Raw genomic sequence first — 18,133 nt, forward strand, 5'->3', positions numbered from 1 at the left:
CAGAAGAGAGTGGGCCCTGGTAAGTACCTCATCAGCGCTGTCTCCCTGAGGGGTTGTCTCATCCCCAGGCTTGGGGGATCCCAGGTCGAAGCTCTTCCGCCCATCCCGGACTTTCTTCTGTTTTTTGATGTTTCCGTCTGCTTTTCCACTGTTGAGGCGGCGCACAGGGCTGGTCAGCCACTTTTTGAGGGTGTTGGTAGAGCGCTTGGGACCGGGGGAACTGTGGATGGAGTTCAGGGAGGGCTGAGACTGCAGGTTGGCCACGGACTCGGATTTGCCCCCATTCTCACTGGAGGAGTGAGAGTATGAATCTGAGGAGGAAGGACAGACAGAAACATCATGTTAAAGTGAGCTTTTGAACTGACGAGTAAGACAGCTTCACCCTTAGGGAGCTATGTCGTAAGGCAAAAGATATGACAAGGCCAGCTGTGGACCCAGGCAAGAGACAGCAGTAACAGTTGACACTGATTCAAATGTTTACATTCGAGATGCCATTCCAGGATTTATATAAACAGAAACTCACAGGAGACAAAGGCTCCCGTTTCCATGGAGGTTATATTCTGATGGAAAATACAACAGACCATGATAACAACAAAATAGGTAAACTATCATAGATAATGAGAAGAGCTATGTTAAAAAACAAGGTTGGGCTGGGCTGTGGTGGTGCACTCCTTTAATCCCAGCATTTGGGCAGGAGGCAGAGGCAGGCGGATCTCTGTGAATTTGATGCCAGCCTGGTCTACAGAGTGAGTTTCAGGATAGCCAGGGCTATAGAGAGAAACCATGTCTTGAAAAAAATCTAATGATGATGGTGACGGTGACGGTGACAGTGACAGCGATGATGGGAAATGCAATGGGGAATAGAGGGTGCAAATTAACAGTAGCTGAAGCAAAGCAACACATGACTCGATATCTGAGCATAGTTCTAATGGCAGTGAGAGACAAGCCATGTGGCCATTTGACAAAGGGCACTGCAGGCAAGCAGAAGATGAACAAGTACAGATGTTCCAAGGTAGTATATGGGTTATGCTGGGTGGCATCAGTGCAATAAGAAGGGGAACAGAGTGGGGGTCAGTGAAAGCAAAAGGGACTGGACCACTGGGACCGGGTAGCCAACAGTATGACGCCTTTGTTTTTACCTATAGGAAAAAAAAATCTCAGAAGATGGACACCATCTATCATACATACTAAAACGTCGTTCTTACTTGTAATTGAAGACAGTGGAAACAGACTGCCTAAGAGGCCACCATATTCTTTCAGCTGAGTGATGCAGGTGGCCATCAGAAGGAATCAGACCCTGGATATGTTTTGACAGTAGGACAAAGGATAAAGTTTCTGAGGCAGGTAGAGTATGGGCAGAGCGACTTTGAGGGTCGACAGAAGGGAGGCAGTTGTAGGCATCTTTGAGATGCTCTGAGATGGATATTAGCAGACAAACTGGAGAGCTGCTGGACTTCAAGGCTGGAGCCTGGGAAGAAAGTGCTGGTGAGCTGGCAGTGACTGAGGGTTGTCAGTGAAGAGATGGTGCTGGAAGCCGTGGATGAAAACACCGAGGGGCATGGATGTGGCAGACAGAGAAGTCTGGACACTCAGCAAGAGGCAGGGAGGATGAGAAAGCAAAGAAAATGTCAGAGGGACAGCGGGGATGAGAGCAGGAGCCGGCCAGGAGGCTGCATGCAGCAAAGCATCTGCATGGAGGAGGGAAAGACGTCAGCTGCGTCAGATGCTCCTTGACAGGTCAAGAGTACTGACCAAAGAAACCTTCAACTTGGTTACACAGACGTCACCAGTGACTTTGCAAAAAAAAAAAGCAGCTGTGTGGTGTGATGGAGGAGAGAGGAAGGGACAGAATGCACAGAGGACTTCCGTTTTGTTTTAAAGGGAGGATGATTGGAGATCAAGAGAGTTTGTTTTGTTCTTTCAAATAGGAGAAATCAGCATATTGTCTGTACAATAGCCTAAGCGTTTCACAGGGATCATCTCGGACAACACACCAGGCTCATGGGGTGGAGGGCTGTCTTATTATCTTCATTTTAGGGAAGAGGAAACTGCCCATTTAGAGACATCAATCAGTTTGCCCAAGGATAAACAGCTCCTAGGGACAGGGGTGAGATCTGTTGGCCATTCAGCCAGACATGAACAATAAACCACGCTTCTGGCCTTTCACACCTGTCCATGCCCAGTACTTCAGTTCCCACTGACGACTGGCAAAGCAAACCCAAGGAAGCCACACTGTTGGACAGCTAGAGAAAGCACAGCACAGGAGAAACGTGGATGAAGATCCTTATTTAACTGACATCTGAATACTTGCTAATCTTTGAGGAGACCAGCATTACATGTGCAGAGTTTAGCCTCTAGAATACCTGACTAATCCAAAGACAAGATTTTAAAGTCTGCTTCAGGTGCTGTCCTAGCTCCAACTGCTCAGTGATGGTGTTTTTGGTTCCACCCATGCTGAGAAAACTAGGGTCCCCAGACTTCTAGAAGTTGCACAGCAACACCCAAGTCAAGTACCAAACAAGACTCACTAACCAGTAACAACACAACAGAGAGTGTGGTAGAGTGAGTTCTAAAAATGTAAGATCCAAGCTCCATTTCCGTTGACTTCTTGTCTAGCTACACACATATCCACGTGTACAACGTCAGAGAGAAGTCCGGAGGGAGACAAAAGGACAGAACAGCAAGATGGAGCATAGGAGAGAAAGATTTTGCTCCCAAAGCCGTGTGTGATTAATTGCCAGCAGGCTGGTATGGACAGACTCTCCTGATAAGTGAGCAGAGTTCAGAGGAGGGTCATAACTGTGTAGGAGAGACTGGCCTGGAAAAGTTTAAGGGAAGAGATGTTTAAGGGGAGGGGGAAGGCTGCTCCTAAAGGGTAGGATAACAAGACCAGACACAGAGTCAGGGGAATGGAAGGTAAGTTACCCCATTCAAAGTGAGTCCTTTTTAGGGAGTAAGATGAGTGGGGTAGAAGGCAGAAGAGAACATTTGGGAAGATATTAAATAACAGACTGGAATGTGAACTTTGGGATTCTGGTGGGAAATGACACAACAGAAAAAGGGTAGTTTTTTATTTGTTTGTTTTGTTTTTGTTTTTGTTGTTTTTCAAATGAATCTGGCAACTCTATACAACTATTTTAGGAAGAAGGGATTGAAATCCAGTTGGTTCCAGGTTACAGAATATGATACTGTTAGTTTGGAAGGCAAATTAAAGGTGAGCATGTCATGAATGGCCTTAACTACCATGGTCCTGAGATAGCTGACCTCCACCCCAGCCCCAGTTTGCAAACTGGTATTTAAACCAAGTAAATGGCTGGGTACCTAAATGGTGAGTGGCTTTTCATACCTATGGGAGACTGAATCACATTTTCCTGTGTGATTCTGCCCTAGACTTGGACAAGAGATCTCACCTAGCCTTGGAAACCCTCAGAGTAGAAAAGAAAATCCTGAAATGAAGTTAACAAATGCATTTGCCAAGAGAGCGCTGTCTCCAGAATCTCCCGGGGCCTGATAACCCTGAGCTCCATGCTGGGGCTCGCTGGGCCTTGACCCCACTGGGGCACTTCTCAGGGGCTGTTAGGGCCGTGTGCATACTTTGGAAAGCAACAGCAGAATATCTGCGTTTAGAAGCACAAACACAGAGCTAAAATTCCCCGGTATGAAGACAACTTCCAGGGCTGCTCTGCTCAGGGACCGTTTGGGGATTCGCTGGCATCTCTTTAAGGACAAAGGTGTAATCTTATCTCAGAAAATTCCTCTCTGGCTGTGGTCTGGTGTGTTAACATTATTTCTCAAGTGTTTGGTATGGGCGATAAGCATCTGTAGTAGCGCTGATAGAAACAGAGCCTCCCTGCAGATAAGTAGCAGGCTCTCCTCATTCACGAGGCCCAGATTTACAGCATATGCCGTGTCAGCAAAGCAACAGTCTCAACCGCATTAACTGTGCCTCAGTTACCAAGAAAAGCAGATGATGTTCCAGGGTAACCCATGGCCTGGCTTTGATATTCTGGCATGACAGATGCATGTTACAAGTGGCCATTCCTCTTCCCCAGCTGCTATCTGCTTTTTTATGCTTTCTGTATAAAGTGATGGCAAAAATACAAGAGTAGAAAATGAAATCTCCAGAGTATTCTCAATGTTGTTTCAAGTTTGTTTTAGGGAAACAACTGGAGCCATTTAATGGTGGGCTAGGCGGTGGAAATCCAAGTCAGAAGCAATCTGCAATTCATCATCCAGATGGTGTCCTATCGTAAGACAGCCATCTTCAAATCACTTTGGGGGCTGGAGGGAAGAGATAGGGTGGGGGAGACAGGGTCTTACCACATAGCCTTACTTGGCTCAGAACTTGTTCTGTAGACCAGGCTGGCCTCAAACTCATAGAGATCTACCAGACTCTGCCTCCTGAGCACTGGGATTAAAGGCATGTACCACCTGCCTGGCCTAAATCACTTAAAATGCCTATTTGTAAAAGAATGAAATTACTTAGACAAGAAATAGCTGCCTAGTTAGCTGCCTCTTCGGGGTTATTATGCTGAACCATCTCTGTAAAATGACTACATTAGAGAATGTGTTCCCAGTAACAGGACAGCTTCATCTAATTAATTACATTGACTACAACAATAACTCTGTCTCTCACCTAGTCGTCATAGTTGAGGTAGGTTACACGAATTATGGTTCTATGTTAGGAGACAGAAAAATGACAGGGTATCAGTAAACCAAGGTCAGTGGGAGAATCAAAACCCAAATCCAAGCTTGGCTTTGCAGCACACACTGTTAGCTTTATTTCTCTTTATATGTTCAGCCCATGGATTCCTTAGCTCCTGTGTTTATGGTATAAGGGACTATCCAGTTGTTATTCTAGTCATCATCTTAATATCTTAATATAAACATACCCATACATTGTATAAATGATAAAGCTTCCATCTGAAAACCATCTTCAAATTTACCCAATAATTGTGCAGGTTAATCAACAGAGCCACAGTCATGAACTTGTAACAAAACTGGGACCGGAACCTGGCATCCCCTCTACCACTCAGGCCATTGGGTCAATGCATGCTCTTCACTCTGAGGTTGGGAATTGCCCTGAGGACTGGTTTCAAGTGTGTGGGTGCTGTGAACACCGTAAGTAGAGGAGACTCCCTTATCTGCAACTTGTTTACAAGATTAAAAATAACAGTGAATTTCCTGAGGCAATTTTTTACTATGAAATTGTTTTGTATCTTTTTATTCTTCAAAACAGGGTTTCTCTGTGTAGCCCTGGCTGTCCTAGAATTCACTCTATAGACCAGGCTGGTCTTAAACTCACAGAGATCCACTTGCCTCTGCCTCCCTAGTGCTGGGATTAAAGGCATGTGCCACCACTTCCTGAAAAATATTTTTAAATAAAGAAAAATACAGGGAAAAATGACAGCTATTTACTTATCAAAATGTATACATTTTGTCATATTTGCTTCAGCTGTTTTTTTTTTTTAAATGAAAGGTTTCAGATATAGCTGAAGGCAGCTACTAATCTTCACGATCTTACCCTGTCCTCCTATCCCAGAGTAAAAGGCAGTTCTGAGGTTGGTATGCCCTATTCACATCCATGCCATTTACTCTACATGCAAATACGGTCCTATCTGTATTTTATATAATCATAATATAGGCATCATTTTGCAACTTACAAATTTTCCGTGGCTCGGTCTATAAAAGTTTTAACACATGGGTCATTCCCAAGCAATGACAAGTACCTCTGTGTCTCCCTCTGAACAGGAGCTTCTGATGAACTCAGGATAGGGCAGGGGAACAACCTGAGGTCAGGGTCTCTGATGGTTAATCAGGTAGATTAACCTGCCTGTGTTGTCAGCGTCCCCCTGGGCTCAGGGCTCTGTCATTCCGGGAGTTTTAGTCACTGTGCAGCCTGGGTCCAGCAGCTCAGATGTGAGCGCTGTCTGCTGCCCTGAAGATGAAATCTGGGAAAAGCCAGGACAGCTTGCTCACTGCAGATATCCTAACAACTCCCTGTCTACACAAACACTCAGGGCAAAACAGAAGATACTGAAAAGAACACAGGCAGAATATGAGAGAAATGTGTTAACATCTAATACAGCTCATTTTGAAACTCAGCCTCGGGGGTCTGGAGAGATGGCTCAGTGGTTAAGAGCAGTGGCTGCTCTTCCAGAGGTCCTGAGTTCAATTCCCAGCAACCACATGGTGGCTCACAACCATCTATAGTGAGATCCCATGCCCTCTTCTGGTGTGTCTGAAGACAGCAACAGTGTAATCATATACATAAAATAAATAAGTCTTTAAAAAAAAAAAAAAAAAGAAAGAAAGAAACCCGGCCTCTCATTGATGATGTTTCTATTCACACTTCTAACTTTCATGTTCTGTCCTCATTGGCCTGCTGTGAATGCTGTAGGCTTCTGAGGGCGGCTATCCTGTGCATCGCAGTGCTCAAGTGTCTCAGGGCTGTGTCCACAGCACTGCCATTTCTGATTTTCCAAGCACAAAACACTGATGTAGCCTCATTTCAGTTCCCTTCAATGGCAGGTAAAGGACTACTCCTCCTTGATAGAAAGAGAAGAAAGTTCTAGCTGTGGGTTTACTGTCCCCACGGACTCATCAGAGGATTGGGAGAGCTAGCCTATATCCTAGGGAACACGAGAGCGAGAAAACAAAGTCTGCTTTTCTTTATTCCCAAGATGCTTCACACCAGACACCTATGGTTATTTCTTACACACCAAGCCACCAATCAGTTAGGTGTCAGCTCTGGCACTGTCATCCTGGAGAAGGCATTAGATCCCACAGGTTGATGGCTCAGTTCTCAGTTCTGCCACCTCAGATGCCAGCCACAGGCCCCCAATTGTTATTCCTATGCTTCACTGACTGGACACAAACTTAGGTTCCCACAGCCTTCCTTTTTTTTTTTTTTTTTTAATTGGTTTTTCAAGACAGGGTTTCTCTGTGTAGCCCTGTTGTTCTGGAACTCATTCTGTAGACCATGCTGGCCTTGAACTCAGAACCCAGAGATCCGGGTGCCTCTGCTTCCTAAATGCTGGATTAATGGCATGCACCACCACTGCCTGGCCCACAGCCTCCCTTTTAGGGCCCACAGTCTCCTTTTCCAGCTTGACTAAAGTACTCTGGTGTCTCTCAGAACTCAGGGTAACAATACTTACTGGTTTATTATAAAAGATCTACCATCATCAAATGGCAGAGATGAAGACACTCTAGGACACTAATGGCGGCACCTCTATGCCTTCTTTAGCTGTACTGTCTCTCAGGCATCTGCTTTAATTGTTCTACCCAATGGTTTTCAACTCTGATCTCTTTTGGAGATTTTAGGGAAGTTTCATTACACAGACATGGTCAACTAAATTGCTAGCCAACCTAACCTTCAGCCCCTCTACTCTCCCCAAAAGTTGTGGTGTGAAGCTGAAAATCCCAACTCTGTAATTCTGCCATGGTATTTGGGTAAACTCCACTCAATGGGAGGGTTGCCAGCCCTCGGCCAATCATTAGCACACTAAGAACCACTATTTTGGAGATTCCAATGATTTCAGGAGTTGTATACTGAGAAACAGAATAATGCCATATATGTATCAGAGTCTGTGTATGCGTAAAGTGACTCCCAGAGGATTTTCTATGTTGCCTTGTGCGGCGCCTGTCAAGATTGGAAAACTCATTCTCAATCTATTCTTCTATAGTCCAGTAATTGTATTCTATCACACTAACATGTTTCCATATAAAGTATCAGGCCATTGTTAAAACACACACGATCAAGTTGTTGGTTTTAGATAGCGTCTTAGTGTGTAGCTTTGGCTGGCCTGGAATTCACTTATAGAGACCCATCTGCCTCTGCCTCACAAGTGCTTACAGCTATAGGTACAGGCCACCACACATGGCTAGCTGTTCAATATTAATCTTTACATAGCTGATCTGGTTCAGAGGTTCTCAACCTGCGGGTCACGACTCCTGTGGGGGTTGAATAACCCTTTCACAGGATCACCTAACATCATAACAAAAACACAGACATTTATATTATGATTCTTAATAATAGCAAAGTTACAGTTATGAAGTAGCAACAAAAATAATTTTGTGGTTGGGGGTCACCACAACATGAGGAACTGTGTTAAAGGATTACAGCATCAGGAAGGGCGAGGAGTACTGGTGTAAATGGTCATTAGGTCTGTAAGCGGTTCTCTGGTATTTATCATAATAATGTACGGGAAACTGACTGACTCCAATCACTAAAATAGAAAACCCCAAAGATTCCAAACCCCATGACATACTCACAGAAAGGTCCTTTAACCTCCTATGTTTTTGCCTAAATTTGGCTCCAGTAATACAGAAATAGTTGTAAATCTAGCCTATTGCTTTCTACAGCTTGGGCTGTAAAGCCAGTACGTCAATACATTTGGCTACAAAAACTATGTACACAGATATACCTGCTTTCACCGTCTTTCTAGAAGGAACTTACTTTTTTCTTTTTCCTTTTTTTCTTCCCTTAGTATTATTCATACCGGAATGTACATCTGGAGAAAGCTGTATGATGGATAGAATAATAATTCTCTGGATTCTTATGGATAAATACGTATGTATGTTTGTAAGCGTGTGCAGCATAGTATGAATATGTTCCACATGGCCTAGGATAATAATGAGCCTGTCAGGTCTTTCAGGGGGAATGTTAGTTGCATATTCAGTGAGGTCCTGAGGCTGTGTACCACTGGTGTCCAGTATGGCTGGCTTCCCAGCAAACCATCCGGTTGGCACCCATGCTGGAAAAGGAAGGAAGCTTCTATAGAGCCAGCAGTGGGAAGTGAAGCAGAGGGAAGAAGAAGGAAACACTAGCTTTCTTCCCCCCCCCCCCCGCCCCACCCCTTTGAGACAGGGTTTCTCTGTGTAGCCCTGGCTGTCCTGGAACTCACTCTGTAGACCAGGCTGGCCTCAAACTCAGAAATCTGCCTGCCTCTGCCTCCCACTGAATAATTAAAGGCGTGCGCCACCACCGCCTGGCTAAACCCTGGCTTCGCAATGATGGGCTCTTGCTGCCATTTCAGTTACCCCTGCTGCATTTTAGCCTGAACTTGGCAAGCTCAGAGTGGCACAGGATAGACTTTGTCCCCCTTTATAGTCATTCTCAAATCTCAAACACACATTGCAAGGCTCTGCTCCTGCTGGTTGCACCAAAGCTCTTGTGCCAGCTTCAAGAATCTCTTCTTGTCTGCGGCGGTGATGCACACCTTTAATCCCAGCACTCAGGAGGCAGAGGCAGATGAATCTCTGGTCTACAGAGTGGGTTCCAGGACAGACAGGGCTACATAGAAAATCCCTGTTTCAAAAAACAAAAACAAACAAAACAAAATCTCTTCTCCGGTGAGTTCTCTATCAGCCTATTGTTCTTTATAGAGACTCGGTATCTTTATAAATATTGTATATCTGAATTTCTCTACACTTAACACTGGTGTCTAATTTTTCTCATTGAAGTATAAATTCCTGGGTCACTGTGAACCTTGAACCTTTGGTCCTGGGCTCTGTCTTAGTTCACTTCCACTTAGTGATCCTTTCCTCTCTTCCATTCCTTTGCTGACGCTCTCTCTGGCCTGTTGAATGTAGATCCAAGCCACAGAACTGATTCATACGCAGTGGCACCCACACAGGGCAGGGATCCATCTACCTCCCAGCCCTTGGTAATGTCAGCTCTTCATAGGACAGTCTTTGCCAACAGTCTTCACAAAAAGGAAGTCAATACCTCTGGCTCTATCTGCATGGGAGTCTCCTGAATTCTGTCCTAATTCAGTCCAGATTTCCCACAGCTACTGCTATGTCTGTCCACCACTTTAACCTTCATCCCATGCTTCAGCTCCTTCCAAGATGCCACCAGAGACGGAAGATAAAGTTCCTAATCACCTGTCTTCGGGGTCTCCTTGGCCTCAGTTCCTTGTATCATTTCTGAGTGAGAAATGCAGAGGGGAAAGTCCACAAAGGGTACCGAATCCCATCCTTCTCCAGGTAAGTATGTCCCAAAATTTTAGGCTCCATGACATTCATTTTGCTGTATCAATACCTTTTCATTGCAATACCACGTGGTTGCCTTTGTAAATTAAGGCCTGAAACACCCTCTTCTATTGACCAATGTCGGATTTAGAAGCTTGGCCCATTTCTATCAGGTAGAAGCCAGTAAAAAATAGTTCTCTACTCCCCAAAGGTAACTATTCTAGACATCACTTTAACTTCTGTGCCTTTCTGTGCCTATCTCACTCTCCTGGGTCTGACTACATACTCAGGAGAGGGAACACACAGGCTTTGCAGACTACCTCAAAATCTTATGAACTGTTCAAGGGAGCCAATAAATGAACCCTGTACAGCTTCACTAATTCTGACCTAAGAAAGGATGAAGTAGCATGAAGCAAAAATAAGAACTTTTCTTGTTAAAGAAAAATTTCTCTATGTCGGTGGTTCTCAACCTGTGGGTGGCAACCCATTTTGGGTCACATATCAGATATCCTGTATATCAGACACTTACATTATGATTTATAATTGTAGAAAAACTGCAGTTATGAAGTAGCAATGGAACCATTGTATGGTTGGGAGTCACTGCAGCATGCGGAACTGTATTAAAGGGTCACAGCGTCACGGAGGTGGAGAACCAACCACAGCTCTGTGTGATACTGTCTGACATTCTCTAGAATGAGTGCTATGACATCCTTGAAAACAAAGACGGGAGGAGGATACAGAAGACAATCTTAGGAAGCAGGGCTGGAGGTGTCAATGTTGCACTTATAATCCCAGCTCTCATGAGGCTATGGCAGAATTATGAATTCCAGGCTAGCCTGGGATAAACAGAAAGACTTCATTTTTTTTTAATGAACAAAACACAACAACAACAACAAACTAAAAACAAAACAAAACAAAAATATGATACAGCTCAGCAAACAGTTGTGGGCAGTCACCTAGGACCCAAGGATCTCTCTTCTGGGGCTAATACCAAAGGAAATGAGATCACAACCTTATAAAGGTATCTGTATCCCAAAATTCCTGGTAATACTGTTCATAGTAATCAAGATAGAAAAACTGTAAGTGTTTTCTGACAAATGTATTAAGTACACCCACATTACATATATGTTTATATAATATAGCATTATTCAGTCTTTAGGCGGCGTCCTAACCCCAGCTCATGGCTGCCTCCGTACTCATACCCACTGAAAATCTCTCTTGATTGGTAAAGGCTCCTCTTCCTCCTCCTCTTTAAAATATTTATTTTATGTAGCAAATATACTGTCGCTGTCTTCAGACACAGCAGAAGAGCACATCAGATCCCATTACAGATGGTTGTGAGCCACCATGTGGTTGCTGGGAATTGAACTCAGGACCTCTGGAAGAGCAGTCAGTCTTCTTAACCTCTGAGTCATCTCTCTAAGCCCCCATTATTCAGTCTTTTAAAAAAGGAGATTTTTTTTTTCCTATTTGTCACTACAAGAATAAATGTGAAGGACATTAGATTAAATGAAACAAGCCAGATATAGAAAATGATTATATGATACTACTTAAATGTCAAATCTTTAAAAAGATGTGTGTTGGGGGAAGGAGTCAAATATATTAGAGAAAGAGAATAAACAGTGGCTGCCTGGTGCAGGGAGTGAGACTGAGGTAAGGAAAGAGATGTAGGACAGGGGATATAAGCTGACAGATACATGGTCCGACAAGTCTAGAGGTCTAATGCACTACATGAGAATTAGCATTAATAAAATTGCAGCTGAACTATGGTTGTCCTTGCCATAAAAGAAGGGGAAACTAGGAGATGATGGTTATGTTACAATACTTCACCATAGTAACCATTTACACAGTAACAAATCATGTCCTACACTGTAAAAATATACAAAAAAATTATTTAAAAACAAAACAATGGCTTGTACTTGCAGGTTATTGATAGGACAGTAAGAATTAGTAGATAGACAGGAGATAAGATGAAATGTGTACTCATCTCTGAAGAACATAAGGAGGGTCATCTCATTATGACACATGGTACCAGCCGCAGTCCAAGGCTGGGGTAGGCCCTATCAGGGTTCCTCTCTCCGTGTACTGTCTTTCCAGGCTGCACTCCTGACGGGTGAGCTTATCTCCCTGGCAAAATAGGGTTGCTCCTGAGTCCAGGGTGCATCCAAAGCCTTCACACAAACCAGGAAATCAGCTCAACGAGCTCTCCAAAGCATTGCTTGTCCTACTGATTCACACAGCATCACCGTCCCTTTTATGGATAGTGTGCACATAGTCAAGTGTAATACTGTTAAATCACACGATATAAATGACTGCATTCCACAGCTTGTCAAGGATAACAGTCTTCTCCTATCACGGGTTCTTCACAAAGATTTTTGCACTAGCATCTTTCTTCCACTCTCTCTGTCACTGCCCTCCTTCAGATCATTCAGTCCACCTGGGTCAACCCCACAACAGCCTCCAGACTAGCCTCTGTGTCTACTGCCAACTTTGCTACTATGGCAACTATACCACCTTGTTCAACCATTCTTCCAAACCTGATCACTGAGAGCCACTTGGTCAGGCTAGAGGGCAGCCTCTTGGCCCCTTGAGTCCCATGCACTGGTTGGGAATAGCAAGATTCTCAAATTACGGTCTTTAGGCAAGTTGTGTCTGTACCACCCAGGGACAGAGCAGAGATGAAAGGTCTCAGGTCCTGCTCCAGAGCTAGTTGGTTAGAATCTATGGGGATGGCTTGCCATGGGATTTAGGGGTGTCTCAAATTTGAAAATCAGCATTCCACATGAAGCCTCCACTCTGGTCTAATTGCTCAGGCCAATGTACCATCCATGTCACATTTCTCCTGGCTCACCCTTTAGCTGGCTCGTGAAGCTGATCCAGGATTCTTGAACGATTAAACCCAGCCGTTGTCCTTTTCCTCTGATAGCTTGTCCGTGCCATTCCTTGGGCACTGATAAATGCTAGTTTATACATTTCACCTTGCTGAGGAACGCCCTTCAGAACAGAGGTATTATCCATCTTTGTACCCCAGGCACAAATTCTTTAGTCATTACATAGCTAGTAATGAACAGTGAATGGCAAAAGCAGATAAATCATTGGAGTGTGGGTATTTTTAGGACCGAAGAGCTCTAAGAAAAAGTCATTGTCAGTGAGGGAGGCCCCTGACTCTTGGACTTAGCACTGTAGCTATCAACATAGACTTCTGCTTCCTGTGTTCCTTAAGATGTCCAAGATATTTCCCTTTTAAAGACAACCTAAATTAAGTCACTCACTTCTTTACTGTGGGACTTCTGAGAACCTTGAATGCCCCCATGAAAGTGCTGACTGCAGGGGGATTGTAGTATTTAGCAAATTACTATTAATATGACCTTGGACTCTGTGACTGACATAGATCTTGGCTATGACACCATTCAAGTCCTAGCATATAGATGTGACTCAGACTCCTGAGGATAGTGTCCTGACATCAGAGCTGCTGGTCAAATTCAAAACCTGTTGCAAAAGCCCAAGTAGGAGCTAAGTTACAGCCCAGTTATTTTAAGATGACGTGCCACCACATGAGAGTCTACCCAGAAGCCAGTGCGAAGCTGGCCTGGATTCAGGTGATAATGTAACCTTTGTAGTAACCTTGCTCAAAGTAACTTCCAGAGGCTTCTCTGCAGGGACAGGGGGAGGAGTTATGAAGGGTGACTGGAAAGCTTAAGAGTGTCATTAAGTGCTGCTTAACTGAAATGCCAAAGTGGAAAGTCTCCTAGGAAACGGAGGGACAAGAAAGAGAAAACTGCCCACTTGGAGGAGAATGTAGCTGTTGAAGGTTAACAACTGCCTGTTTTTAGTGGGGGTAGGGGTGGTGGGTTTTGTGTGTGTGTGTGTGTGTGTGTGTGTGTGTGTGTGTGTGTGTGTGTGTGTGTAAGTCGAGAAAGGAAACGTAAAAAGGTTCAGACTCTCCTGGCTTCACCTAATAGGAGATTTCACATCTTTTACTTTCTGCCAGGTGGGCATCCTCTAGGACTTCCTCCCTCCCTGGGCTTGGAAAAAAACCACTTCCTCCTGCCTTTCTCAGCACAGGGCTCCTCACATACAAGTCCCCTGTGCCTTCCCTGCTTCCTTACACCTAGGAGCTGAGGGCCAACACTAGGCCACACGTGGCTATGGAAGTCCACTGCTGCCCAGCAAAGGCAGGATTCACAAGTGTGATCCCACTAATAGTGGTTCTTCAAATTCTTTTACTTTGACAGGATTTGGAGAGAAGTTGCAAGGCCAATACAAAGAATCTATATATACCTGTCCCTGGCTCCCTTTCTGACCTCAGTATGAATCACACGGATTTATTTCCTTTTATTTCCAAATATTTCGACTTTTTTTTTTTTCTGAAAGCAAAGCTGTTTTCTTACACAGTTAAAGCACAGTGGACAGAACTCTAGCATGCTCTCTGTACAGACGTCACCAACTGTCCTAATGTCCTTTTCAGATAGACGAGGCTGATCGTGATCTGTGTACCTTTTATGAGGACAAAATAGCCAAACGACTGAACGCCTCTCGCTCTGGGTTTGGCAGTTGTTTCCTCAGGCTTGGATTTAGGGTGCACACTGTGTAGAGGTGACCTCACACATACACTGCATCAGAGGCATGCAGTATGGATTTGACTCTTCTAGAGATGTCAGCCTGGATCCTCTGGCTTGAGGGCTATCGGTTACTGACACTATTCTTAATGGTATACTCCTGAAGCCTACCTTGCCTAACCTAGGGCATCTACATGACAAATTAGCAGTAGTTAATGTTTGAGCAAAATTACTATGTAACATACTCAGCTCCATTCATAAGGCAGTTCCCTCCCTGGTCACAAATAGGAGGAGAATTCATTCCTTCACTGGAGACAAGAATGGAAATATATAATGAAAGCTATAATTACACTAGAAGCTAGAACCAGATTTTTAAAAATTAATACTTTTTAATGAGCTCACATAATGATAGTTTTACACGTGTGTATCATGTGTTGTTCACACCTGCCCTTGCTTCCAATCCCACAACCATATTTTGTTAAAATTTTGCAAGTTTTGCTTTAAGATGCATATTCATATTCAAGTTAGGACTAGACAGTGCCCTATCAGGCATCTATTGTTCTTGGGGCAGGTGAGACAAGTTGACACCTTGTTCTGTAGCCAAGAGCCAGTTCCCAAGATTTGTGAGCATTTCCTAATCAGGGAAAAACATCCAAGGTACCCAATGAACTGCACAGAATGAGGGTACTTATTTACTGAGGACAAAGGACAGAGCTCAGGCATCTTTAGGGATCGATAGGTGAGGTGGGCAGGAGAAACTGGATGCTGGGCAGTAAGGACTGAGGTACAATGGAGGATGGAGGACATTCTTATTCACACGTATTTCATTTCAAAAGGATCCGAAAGTTAGACCATCAAACACCAAGCGTCCTGGGCCACGGTGTGCAGCTTTGTTGATTCTGCCCAGCAGTGACCTGGGTGGAGTATGGTCCTACCAGTGACCCTGCAGAGGCCATACACAGCTAGAGCATCCATTTCCCAGAAGCTAAGGGTCCACCCTGCCTAGACTCTGCCCACTGTGATGGCTCTTCCAGTAAGTGGATGCTGGCTCTAGTAATAAGTTACCTTACGTGTGAGGGTGTTGCATTGTTATCAGCTCATTTAACAACTGTTTGAGCGTCTTCTGTATGCTATCCTGATGTGGGCTCTGGTTGTGCCATAGACAAAAGCCCTGGTGACATTCAGGGGTCCAGATGGAGTTAGATAGTAAACGAGTTAGTGGCTCAGAAAACCTTCCGAGCTGGAACAGTATCTAGGGACTTTAAATGGGTAGGAGAGGGGTTGGATGGTTCCTTCAGACTGAGAAGCTGGTGATGGAATCTCTGAGAAGTGATCTTTGACCAAAAGACAGGAAAGGGCCAACTATGTGAAGAGAGGGGTGAGGCTTCCTGTTAAGGGGAAAGTTTAAGTCCCTGAAGGAAGTCCTTGCGGCTGGCACAGTTACTCATGAAGGGACATGAAATGAAGCTGGACAGAGAGGCAGAGACTGGACCTAGACCACTGTGAGTCACACCAGGGCGCTAGAAATTCATCATAAGTGCACTAAGAAGCCAATTGTGTGGTTTAAAAGGGGTCAGTATTGGCACAGGCAATAAGAGATGATTTATTTTAATTGATAATCTTGTATGTTTATATGGCCGGTTAAATTTCTCTTGAATTGGAATCACTTTTCCACTAAGAATCACCTTTTCTTCTGGCAAAGGCTAAAAAAGATAAAAAAAAGAACCTCTCACAGTTCCCAAGAGGAGGAGCAGGTCATATGTGGCCCTGGGAAGATGGTTGTACAGGCAGAGAAGGAAGCAGAGAGCTAAGTCTATTAGGGGCAAGGCAAAAAAAGCAGGTTTCGAATAGACCAGTTTGAATCATTTCATGGGGCACTAGAGTGTAAGAGGCTGTCCTTATCTATCTGGTACCTGGCCCTGGGGTGACTCAGGGAGGTGGCCAGTAGTAGTCTAGGGAAGTAATGTCTTACCAAATATGGATGAGTAAGAATGACCAGGACATGCAAATCAGGTATCTGGACAAAACACTCTTCTCATAGGCAGCTCGTGTGTCTGCCACCTGGTCTCTTTCTTCCTGCCACGGTTGGTAGCATTGGGTGGTATTACCGATGAGCTTGCTTCCACCTCTGATCTTACTTATCCTCCCTGTTTATAGAGCTCTTCGCTAGACCCACTCAGCTCAGTCTGCCTTCCTTTGGGTAATTACTAAAAATACATTCTTCTTAAGACACCCCCTTTGCCCACTCCACCCTCTAGGACATAATTCCCCACCACTCACCCTACAGTACTGAGCGCTATCTAGCCAGCTGTATTAACTGTATCTTGTTATGTCTCAAATATTTGTTCTTCCCTTTGATATCCAGTGCCTTGTTGATCTAGCAGAGGGCTGTTCTCAGATCTAGCTAATTCCTCAAGATGGTCAGTGACTCTTGTTAGCAAAGTCACCTATACAGGCCCAGGCCCAGGCCCAGGTCCAGTTCTCCTTTACCAGCCTTACTTCCCCACCCTCCACCTCCCTGAGTCACCCCAGGGCCAGGTACCAGACAGATAGGGACAGCCTCTTACACTCTAGTGCCCCATGAAATGATTCAAACTGGTCAGATCAAAACCTGCTTTTCCTGTCTTGTCCCCAATAGACTTCAGCTCTTTCTTTCCTTCTCTGCCTGTACAACCTTCTTCCACATATGACCTGCTCCTCCTCTTGGGAACTGTGAGCAAACTATCTTTTTGATATTGATCCACTGGTACTGCTGATCCTCAAATTTCTCTATTACTATGATATATTTTCAGACATCTACTATAAAATCCACTTATTCATTACTTGTGTCCTTATGTCCTCACCACAATGCAAGCTCTAAGAGGTCAGTAGCTTCATCTGCTTCATGGCTGTGCTTCCAGCAACCAGAAGAGACCCTGTCGTGAACTGAAACACTCTGACACACACTGGGGAAAAGACGATGTCATAGCAAGCTCACAGGAAATATGTCTCAATACTCAATGAAGTCAAAGGAAGCAGGGGCTGGGGCTGTGTGCCTGTTGGTGTGTGTGGATGAAACCTGAAGCCAGTTTGGGAGGTAAGATGATTCTTTGACTTGAGATCTGGCTTTTCCTCTTACTCCTTATGAAGCCTGCTTCCCTCATCTGTAAAATGAGACTTGTTATCTACCTCTGAGATGACAATATTTAAAGCAATAGGGAAAGGCTGTTGTACAACAGTAAACGACAACAATAATGACTCCTCCTGTGTCACAGTGTAGAAATGCCCACAGACCTTGGGCCCACAAGACAGCTTGCTTTGTCCACACCACAAGCAGGCTGTGCTCTCTGCTGCCTGCCTAGATGGGTTCCCCTTGCTTCTCCTCCTCAGGACAGAAGTTACAGGAGGAGGAACTCTTCCCCACTGTTAGCTGTTCCCTGATCCTTTCAGAACCTCCTGGTCCCAACTGGTCACAGAAGCAGAAGTTGACAGACTCTGGCTACTGCAAACACACAAACAGACTCCTAGGTGTGACAAGTGTGACTCTCAGGCCCTGGGTGGCCAAACTTGGAAACTCAGGAAGGGATTTTTTTTGACTCCTAACATTTCCCACCCAT

At 44.6% G+C, this 18,133-nt stretch overlaps 1 protein-coding gene across 25 annotated transcripts in view; it reads right to left on the minus strand.

Moving 5' to 3' along the window:
• Positions 1-18,133, minus strand: part of Kalrn (kalirin RhoGEF kinase) — a 592,635-nt gene that overhangs the window by 74,370 nt on the left and 500,132 nt on the right. For all 25 annotated transcript variants that reach the window (XM_076942866.1, XM_076942849.1, XM_076942848.1 and 22 more), the window contains one exon: positions 28-311. In XM_076942866.1, coding sequence (XP_076798981.1) covers positions 28-311 — 284 coding nt within the window. The remainder of the gene's footprint in view (positions 1-27; positions 312-18,133) is intronic.

Source organism: Arvicanthis niloticus, chromosome 12, assembly GCF_011762505.2.
Source record: "Arvicanthis niloticus isolate mArvNil1 chromosome 12, mArvNil1.pat.X, whole genome shotgun sequence".
Lineage (NCBI taxonomy): Eukaryota > Metazoa > Chordata > Mammalia > Rodentia > Muridae > Arvicanthis > Arvicanthis niloticus.